The sequence below is a fragment of the Neopelma chrysocephalum genome, unplaced genomic scaffold, assembly GCF_003984885.1.
Source record: "Neopelma chrysocephalum unplaced genomic scaffold, ASM398488v2 Primary Assembly neopelma1_106b, whole genome shotgun sequence".
NCBI classification, from domain to species: Eukaryota; Metazoa; Chordata; class Aves; order Passeriformes; family Pipridae; genus Neopelma; species Neopelma chrysocephalum.
In genome coordinates, this window is record NW_020897771.1 from 3,100,907 (window position 1) to 3,111,725 (window position 10,819).

Sequence of the window (10,819 nt, forward strand, 5' to 3'; positions counted from 1 at the left end):
ATATATATATGTGTACATATATATATATATGCTTGCATGTTAATTGGTTTGCTGGTAGGGTGAATATAGGTTTTAAATCCAGATAGGAAATGTATGATCCCTAACTCTAAGAATTTTATTGTTTTTCTTTTTTTAAAGCCCAAATCATGAAAGAACTTTTCAAGCTTCTTGGCCATGGTTTACATGCAACCCTACCTGCAGAAAAATACAGTTTCCATCTTTAAAGAGACAAGTGAAACAATGAAATCCCTGAAGAGGTGAATGTTTGCCTCAGAGTCTTCGTTTGCTCAGTTTTACCTTTCAGGCTTGAACCCTGAAATTATTTCAGTGCTAGTCTGAAGAACCAGTTATAACCAAAGTTCAGCTTCCCAAAGTTCAGTTTCCCACAGTTCTTTCACTATAATAAAGACAGGCGTTCACATCCCATTTGATTCATATATTAAAAGCTGTATTTTCTACCACTCCCATATATTCCCAGGACAGCAGACAGAATCCCACCTCATTTCATGGCTTTCTTCAGCTAAGAGGATCAAATTTTGCACAGTATTCCAATAGCAGTCATAGCAATGACAAAATAGTAACACAACTTCCCTCTTGCATTGTAGGTCCTTTTTAACACATCCGTGTCACAGTACACCTTTATCCCACACCAATGCCTTTAAGAATTTATGCTAATCTGAAAAAGACTGCAGCTAAATTCACTGTATGGTCCCCAGAGTGGTCTATCAGCCCTTACACACCAAGAGCATACATTGCTTTCAGGAATTCCATCTGGGATTTGGTCATTCAGAAACAAAGACAAATTTGTTAAATCCCATTTTCCAAGTCCTGTGCACCCATCTTGGAATATTTACAATCTCTCAGTTCAGCATCATGCAATATCTCTATCAACTACATTTATAATAGTTTGAAAAATTTATAGCCAATTCCTATAAACTGGCACCATGCACAATTATTCCTTGAAAGGAAACTAATGAACTTGTGAATGAGCTTTCTCTTGTTTGGGACAAGCATACAGGGATACCTCTAATAACCCAGGTCAGACCCAGTATATCTGCATTCATGAATTTAAATATAGCTACTATGTTTATATGGCACTACTAAGGCATATATTACTTACACATTCTTTTATGGACTCATGAATTTTAAATTGAAATAACCCAGAAAGCTGGGAATGCATTTAATTGACTTGCAAATTAGAAAAAAACTGTCATCATGCTTCTATATTATCGTTAGCAGTTTTGAAGATTATCTCTGAAGTCAAATGCAGTGATGTTTGGTTTCATCTCTTTATAGATTTGCCTCTCATTTGGATGCTTTGGTAAAGGAACTATCTAGTTGCTATTAATTTTAAAGTTCCTTTTTCCTAAATGCAGCTATTTCACTTCAGAAAGGCAAGCACAAAGGACTGCCATCACTGTCTTTATGTAACCATTAACTCTCATGGAGTCTTCTTCTTATATCTGTGACATAAATCTCAGATGATGACTCAAGAAAAACTGTATCACTAATAACTAAACCTGAATTAATTTCAACAACTTTGGATAATCTCCAGATACTCCAAGCACATACAAAAAGGAGGAAGGATCTTCATGGCTGCTTTTACACATAGCACACCCTAATATAAAAAAAAAAGAACCTCCTACACTACATACAGAGGCTTTCCTATTATACAGTTAGAAAAAAAGCTTGGATTTTCCAGGCTACAGATAAAGCTGCTTGTGGGTGTGAAAGTTCTCTCCATCTTTGTGACAATGAGATGCAGCTGCCTAAGGCCATACACAGCAGATACAAATTACCTTTCTTCACTGTTAATTCCGAGGATTAAACTGAGAATGTTTAAATATGACCTTTCTTCCATATGGGAAAACATTCTGTGAAGAAGAAATCCTTCGCCTCGTACTTTAACTTCTGACACCTTGCAGACCTTATCTTAAATATTAGCCAAAATGCAGCTCTTAAAATGACCGGGGGAAAAAAAAAAGCAAAAGGTTATAATAAGAATAATTGTTTCTGTGTATTTTAGAGGGAATAATTTGAATTTCATAAGAGTTTTCACAAGTCAGTACTCGAACAGCTACGTTTGGTAGAACCAAGTTCACATCCTGATGGTTGTATTCTTGCACACGTGTTCTCATGCAGAAGTTTCCCACAACAGTGTTAAGGCAGGGGAGCCAGATAGGCATGAAAGCAATCAACACCTAACTGCTCTTGGGTTTCCAAAAATCTCTCCTATTAAAGGAAACAGACATAGGATGAAGCACTGTTCACAGAGAATACCTGTCAACACCCAATCACTTAATTTATGGCCTGTTTATACCTCTGTACCTGCACGGCAGGTCTACAATGCTATTGAGATATAATGTTGCTCTACACAGAGAGAAAGTCCTTTTAACGTTCCAGTAAAGTCACTGGACAGTGCTTCCCAATGTCATCCCAGAACAGGGCTTGTGGATTTGTACCTTAAATCAAGGAACTAGCTCGTTTACAGCATCTCAACCACACATAAATATGCATGCTCTGATGTGTTAGTTCACTGCTGGCTTCTTAATTTGCATCTCAAATCTGTCAGTTTGCTCCTAACAATAGTTGTCCTAATTCCCATTAGCAGGCTTTCTGATTCCATCCATCTCCATTGGTCCATGCATGTGTTTTGTGGCATCCCAAGTACCAGATGGATGAGCCTCTGAAGGAACTAATGAAGGATCCAGGCCCAAGGGAAGAGGGACAATATGTAGCTTTACATGGAGAAAATGGCCTGGAACTTTCATTATCTACAAACATTAGTGCAAACTAAGAGAACTTTGGATAACTGAGTGTGCAGTTGAGATTTCTCCTAATGAGAAATGATTTTCCTCATCTGAAAACTAGTCAGGAAAGATTTCTTTTTCTGTCACATAAAAGTTGCACTCCTTCTCCTTTCTCAGCTGCATATATGGATTTTCCAAATCCAGTTGGAGACAGGAGGTTCAACACAGGAGGCCTGTATCACTGTGAATTATATTCAGGCCAGTACCCAAAAGGTATTAGAAATAGAGATAGTGAAGGCTAACAGCATCCTAGCAGAAAAAAAATCCCTCATGAGTTGTTTTTTTAACATTCAGCCATGTGGATTAATATTGCTGTGCCAGGAGATCTTATCAGCAACATCCAATATTTTTCCACTATACTTTAAGACACGGCTTTTTCAAATTAATTAGCAAAGTCTCTGTAGGAAAATTATCTACATTATCTACATCCATGCAGTTGGATCGATTTCCCCCCAACACTGTGTTTATGTAGAAGATAAAGACAGTGATTGTCTGAGTGAGCTGCTGGATACCTGGTACAAACACAAAGTCACTCACCTACAACCTGGATTATTTCAGCTAACAGGACTCCATCGGTCACATCTTGCTGTAAATCCTTTATCAATCTCTTGTGACCAGATTTTGCCAGATAATGATTAGCCCAATCCGTATAAATCTGTTAGGAGAAAGATAAACAAAAATAAACTGTTACTCATAACACAACCTTAAAAATGAGAGTTCTTTGTTTCTCTCAGTATGCAAAAGGCTGATATAACATCACTGCTTTTTTTTCCTCTTTGAGACAAGTCAACAGCATTAAAATTCAAGGCATTGTGCAGATCAAGTGTTCAGCTCACTGTAGTATGGATTTTCCTATTCAGCAATCTGACATCAAAGCTCATGGAAGATGATGGCAAACTCCTGAAAGTGTTACAGCTTGAATGGATCATCAGGAGGTCAACGAAACATTAACAGCTGCAGTGACTCTGTAGAAGACATTTCAATTTCCATCCAAGTGTTTTTTTGCATTTTCCCTTTGACATTTTTTCTTGATAGCTGATATTGAGGAAATTCAAAGATTCTTTCCCCAAAAACACTCCTATATTAGCTATATAGCAATTTCATTGTGAGGAAACTCCTTTGTTAATATTACCAAATAAACCTTTCAAGGCCCTAAAAATCCACCAATTCTAATAAATTCCATCTCATAGGTTGAACAGGCCTATTAAATTGCTTTTAATCTGTTATGTAAACTTCTAACTGTTGGGATTTATTTCAAAATGTATTATTTGAAAATTAAGCACACAAAGCAGTGAAAAAGCTCTCTAATTTGCACTAAGTACTGCTCATCACATGCTAGCACAACTTATTCAAGATCACCAGGAAACTTATAAAACTTTTCATGCTAGGTTATCGAAAAGAAGCTAAATCACTTGATTAGGAATTTCTCTTATGAATTGAGTAATGTTTCCTGTTCTTCATATAGGAAAAAATTTAAAATTTAAGACTTTTTTTATGTGATCTACTTACATCCCAAATATGAGAAATAAAATAATCCGGTTTTATTATAAGTAAATTGATTTAAGTGGGAAGCAGGGGGTGTTGGGATTTTTTTTTTCTTATCTCTCATTTAATTTCAGGAATTTTAGGCGCCTCGTGAAGATTGTAAAGGTGAAAGGCCCCATCAGGGCTGGACACCGAGGGAATGTTGCGGTCGAGGTAGGATACAATATATAAAAATGGATATATAAAGGATTCTTTTCTGTAAGTTTCCTTGTCCTGCAAGTGGTGTTTTTTTTGCCGTTTTATAAATTGGAAGAAGAGATTTTTCTCACACAAAGAAACAAGGTAAACACAATTAAATATCAGCATTTTACCTTTCAAATACCTAAATATTAAGGTTCACCCCTACTCTGAAGAAATACATTCATCCCAATTTGATCTATCAGTAAGCAGGTGTAGATACAATGTGCTTTCTTAGAGCATGACCCATCCCAACACTCCAGAGACCCTATAAACCACTATGCTGATGACAAATGTCTCACACTAGTGTGTGAGTCACTGGCCTGGAGGGAAATGTCCACACAAGCAATATTCAGTCCCCAGAAGCCCAGGGAAAGCCCTCCCTGTGTACTGCCCAGGAACTACTGTTTTCCTTCACTACTACTGACGGAAACAAAAGAGCACAAGGAGAAGGGCCTGAACCCTCAGGTCTGTGATCACTAGGCTTTGAAGAGTTCTATCTCAAGCTTTTAAGGAAGCAGGTGGAAATGATGGCTACTACAATCAGATTCTGTCTGCTGGCAAAACACTGTTGAAACAAAACATGGGTTCACAGTCACTCCCCTTCCATCATCCCGCTCCTGAGCTGTGCAACTCCCCATATCACAGAATCACAGAATGGTTTGAGTTAAAAGGGATCTTAAAGATCATCCAGTTCCAACTCCCCGCCATGGGCGGGGGGGGCACCTTCCACTAAATCAGGTTGCTCCAAGTCCCATCCAACCTCACCTTGAACACCTCCAGGGATGTGGCAGCCACAGCTTCTCTGAGCAACCTGTGCCAGGGCCTCACCACCCTCATAGGAAAGAATTTCTTCCCTATTTCTAATTTAACCTGCCCTCTTTTCAGTTTAAAGCCATTCCCCTTATCCTATCACTCCAGGTCCTTGTCCAAATTCCCTCTCCAGATCCCTTGGGGCCCACTTATGTACTGGGAGGGGCTAGAAGGTGTCCCCAGAACCTTCTCTTCTCCAAGCTGAACAGCGCCAATTTTAGGAGAGGTGCTCCAGCTCTCTGATCACCTTTCATGGACCTCCTCTTGCACTCACTCCAGTAGGTCCACACCCTTCTTGTGCTGGGGGCCCCAGAGCTGATCAATGCAGATCCCCTAAATTACTGACTGATATGGCTGAGCACAGCCACAGCTTCTAATTTCAGGAGCATCTTAAGCCTTGCTTTTTCAATGCGATGGTCATGTTCTCCTTCATGGGAGTTAAAAGCCAACTGCCAAAACTAAGGGTGAAGTATTTGTCATGAGATGGAGGGACCTGGATATAATAAAAGAATTGTAATTTCACATTCCTCTTTCTGATTCAATGTTAATATGATAAAATGAACAGCAGAGATTTTGACCAGAGTTTTTGGTTATAAAGTCTTCATTTGTGTTTTGTTTTTTTTTTAAAACCTGTGAAACACTACTGGCAGCAGCCAGTAACAAATCACTTAACATCTGAAACATATGTCCCTCTTTCCACCATTCATCCTTTACTTTCCTCTTCAGAGCAGTGGGATGTGCATTTCAATGCCAACAGCATCATGGACTTAAACAGAAAAACACACTGGAACACCTCAGTGATAAAAACAGGGCTGAAAGACACCTCAATGAAATAAAGGCTGAGTACATGAGTGAATTCCCCAGCTGACCAATAAAAGAAAAGGGGCAAGAAACCCTCACTGCACAAACGAGACATTGTGTTCCTTAGCCCCTTTTACAAGAAAACATTTTCCATAACAGGAAGATACTTTAAAAGATCCAATGACTTCAAGGAACTAGGATTGACTTAACCTACTTCTCTGCCACATGGTTGTAGCTTGCTTATCTACAAGTAAATACATACAAGGAAACACGTTGTAAACTACTTTGCAAGTGCAAGGTTCCACATACCCCCCAGCACCGTTCCTGCAATTTAGCTGACAAGCAACTTATCAAACGCAATAACCACGTTTCCTTTAATGAGAGAGCTGCAATGAATGTCCTAATTTAACACGGAATGACTTTCAGCAAATTTAAGATTATACTTTGATGCATCAGTTCCATCCTGGATCATTCCCATGATGCAGGTCATCATGCAGTCAGACAAATCCTTGGATCAGACCCAGAGTTAAAACAGGAGCAGACCCCTCCTGGCAGAGCCTGAATCACAGCAACAGCAAGACCTTGAGAGCTGGTTAGGATTGATTTTTAGGTCAAATAACAATGTGAGAATGAACGGCTGGCATTGCAAAACTGCTATCCTGTACTTGTTTCCTACTGCCCTAATTCCTATTGCATCCAGGAACATCAGAACTTAGATTCATACCCCGTAAATAAACACTGCATCAAAGAAATCCCTAACTCCCTTAAATGCTCCCGGTAAAGGAGACAACCTGAAAGAAACCAAATACCCACTGTCTGATTCACTGTCTATGATAACACAAAGAAACTCCCTCTAATGGCAAATTATTCTTGTAAATTCCACTTCGGTGCTGAAGTCAGTCTGTCTTTGGTATCTGAACTACAAGCAGGGCCTTTTATGTTTGTTATAAAATATGCCATTAAATGCACATCAGTACAGAGGAAATATTTGTTTCTGGGGTATTTAAGGGTGTGGAATATTATTTCACTCCACTAGTTGATTAGAAAAGCCTTTTGCAGGAAAATACAGACATAATAAATCTGTCCTTCTCTTAAAAGTGTTATTATACAACACTGTTTTGCAATATGCATTAACATGCAAATTATTACTGTTTTTTAACTGACTGGGCTATATATTTACAAGCTCTATCCAGGTTTATTGCAATACCTCTTTGAGGTCACTGCTGATTTTTACAGCATATATTAAGCTAATCATGGAAACTTTCCAGGATGTTTTCAAAACCTGTTTGTTGCAAGTCTTTGTAATGTACTACACAAACACGATTCCTAATGTTTCTTTTCCTTTTCCATACAAACAAGTGAAAAAAATATAAATACAATGGCTGCTATTTCTAGACACATAAAATACGTTTCAAAGCACACAGTGTTTTCAAATGTTCAAAACCAGGCAAATAAATGGGAAAACAATAATAAAAGAAGTAGGAAATCACTGCTGAGAAACTTTCCATTTTCCTATCTCTGCACATGAATTCTGAGTGTTCCTCAGGTATTTTCAGCAAATGAGCGACGAAGTCACATTTGAATATTCAAATGAAAATTACCTGAACAGTTGTCTAATCAAAAAACATAAAAATCTTGTGATATGAAATACTTGATCCAAGAGATATTGCCTTATTATATACACCAGTATGGACTTTTAAAACTTTTCAGTGAGTTTACACAGTATGAAAATAATTGAAAGCAGCTTCATTATTTTAGTTACAAAAAACAAGTGAACATCATGATTTGGGCATTAATCACTATAAGCAGGTCTTTGTGTCCAAGTCAGTTTAATGTTTAACTCGGATTTAAGTTCTAGCTTTTTTTAAAGGTGGACTCAGCTGTTTGGTAGCTTTTTTTCTCTCTTAGGAATCCAATTATCTGGGAACAAATTAAAAACAAATGTGAAGGACTTCCTTCTTTTCCCTTCAATCCATCAGATTTGAATTAAGAATGTTACAGTTAAGCATTAATTTTGGAAATATTCAGTACATTATGAGTCAGAGCTAAAAAACTAGTGAAAAAAGTAGCAGGGTTTTAAACAAAAAAAAAAAAATCCAAATTCAAAAGCTTTTGAAAGCTGTCTGTAAAGAAAAAGACCTGAACGCTGTCTTCCATCAATAAGTTTGAAGAATTTTGAAATTTAGTTGGGTTTCTCCTTGCTTGCCTTTCCTTAGCCTCATACCTGCTTGTTTTAAAGCAGGTTTCAGATAAGAGAGAAATTTTGCTTTCCAGTTAGGAGATCCCTGAAATTTCCTGGCACTTCAAGCCTCATGAAACATTTCTGGCTGCACTGAGAGAGCACATCCACCACAGCCAAGCTCACCTCAGACCACCTGCCCTGTATCTGAACACTGAACCAGTACAAAAGGTGCCTTTTGCAGAACTGGTTGTTTGTTCAAGCCCACACAGCCCCCACTAAGCACTCAGGGGAGGCCGGGGAACAAAGCTGATTAGCAAAAAGCAAAAACTCTGAAGCTTCTGTCCACTTTAAAGTAATTCATACATGTTTTTTTAGCCTTGGGGAAAAAAAAAAATCAAGCAAAAAGCCAAATAAACTAGAGCTTGCCTGGCCAGCTATAATGGCCTGAAGTTGGCATCTCAAACCACAGTATTCCTCTCTCCATAAACCATTTGGAGGCAGCAAGCTGATATCTGGGTGGTTCTTCTTGATCTGCTGGTAGGTAAGGCCAAACACAGCATCTGTAGGACTATATTACTCTGTTCCCACAGCCAGTCATACCCAGGATTCAGAGCATGGATAACTCACAAGAGCAATGAATCCAGGAAAATCCTTTAGAGACATGAGAGGAGACCCAGTATATCCATGGGGCTGCAATTAGGTTAGGGTGTCAGGTATTATCATGTACTCCAGAGTCTCCTTTAAATGGAATGCAGTCCTACATGGGAAGGCAAGAACTACCCAATGTTTTTGCCTCTGCATTGGTATTCTGAATTATGCTCATGAAAAGGAAAGGGTTCATATGAATCTACTTGACAAGAATGTCTCTTTTCTATCCAACTAAGTAGAAAATATGCCTGAATCTTTTCCTTGTTACTCATTTCCACACACACACAAATCTAATTATAATAAATGCCCAAGTAAATTTTCAAACCTTTCTTTCCTTCCCTTTACCATGGCAGTTCCTTACTAATCAGACTGCGATTGTTTTCTTCCAATAATTATCATGAATCAGGCTCTCGTGAACTTGGTAACAGCTGAAGAATATCTTTTTGACATCATGTAGCATAATTAGAGCAGAGCAAGGCTTTTTCCTTGATTGAATAGCAGGGTTAGCCACATTGACGAACTCCCATTCCAGAACACCCACTACAATGCAATGCCTGTGTTGCTGCTAACCAAATCACTCTGCCCACTGAAGTTCACAGGGAGTGAAAAAAAAACAAACACTCCAAAGCCTAAAAATAGACACAGCATATTGAGATGATCCTAATGGGAATGCCTGCAGTCGTGGCAATGTTATGGGGGGAGAAGCCCATCAGATGCTGCCCCATGTAACAGGGCTTACACATGTAGAGTCACGAAATCCCAATTTCTGACTGGTAACACTGATTGCAGTCTCATGCTGATCCATGCTACAGTCCAACACAATGATCTCATTAACAGATATCACACTGCAAAGCCCAGAGCTAAATAGCTAAAGCCAAAGGTTTAGCTGAAAACCTCAATCCCTCTGAAGCACCTCTGGCTCCAAGGGGGCACAGTATGGATAAAGGTTATTTTGAAAGTGCATAGAGATTATGTCCCTGACAATAATATGGCTGGTATATTGCTGAGTTACTGGCAAAAGGACAACAAAGAAGCACATGGTAAAAAAAAAAAAAAGTGAAAAACCAAGTTTTACAGCATTTGTCACAGAACCTTTTTTAGGTCTTACAATGTGTGGCCCCCACGTTTCTTAAATCCTGTAGAAATCCGCATCTGTACATCTGTACCATGACACAAATCCCACTAAAAGGATAGCATTGACTCTTCTAGAATGAATGAAGCTTTGCATTGCTATCCAAAAGACTGTTGCATGGGTTTTTTTCCTCAATGTAAGTTCTTGCAAGACAAAAAACCAAATGGCTTAAAAAGCAGGACGTAAGATAGATGATGTGTGCCCACATCTCTCTGTGATAAAGTAAGGGTGTTAGTGAGCTTTGAGGAAGGAGTTCTGTCTACTCCTTTTCTTTAAGGATATAGTCAAGGGTATGTGGACATGAAGGATATGAAGCAAGAATCCATTGTCCTTATGAATGCCTGTGAGTCCCCAGTGATCCCAGCTCAGAGAGAGAGGTGGACACATGAGGTAAGCAGTGAATGGCTTCTCCTCTCTGCTCTGAGACACTGGAAACATCCGGAAAGCCAGGATGGGAAACTGGAGATTAGTCTACTCCATCCTACCAGTACCTTGGCATCAATACCAGCTAAAAAAAGGGAGAAAATCACCAGAAACTCCAAGTCTGAGGTGATGATGGGCTGAACTGCAGGTGGACTCCTTCCAGTAGGCAGGTGAGACAGAAAAGTGACCTTCCTGGAAGGAATCCATACAGCAGGTCAGGTCAGATTGGGCTTTAAGCAAACTGGTCTAGGGGAAGGTGCGTCATTAGAACGAGATGGTCTTTAAGGT

General features: G+C 38.9%; 1 protein-coding gene across 12 annotated transcripts in view; it reads right to left on the bottom strand.

Annotated features, from left to right (window-relative positions):
• NAV2 (neuron navigator 2) overlaps nt 1-10,819 on the bottom strand; it is a 389,060-nt gene that overhangs the window by 152,034 nt on the left and 226,207 nt on the right. For all 12 annotated transcript variants that reach the window (XM_027696304.1, XM_027696303.1, XM_027696298.1 and 9 more), the window contains one exon: nt 3,348-3,465. In XM_027696304.1, the coding sequence (XP_027552105.1) occupies nt 3,348-3,465 (118 nt within the window). The remainder of the gene's footprint in view (nt 1-3,347; nt 3,466-10,819) is intronic.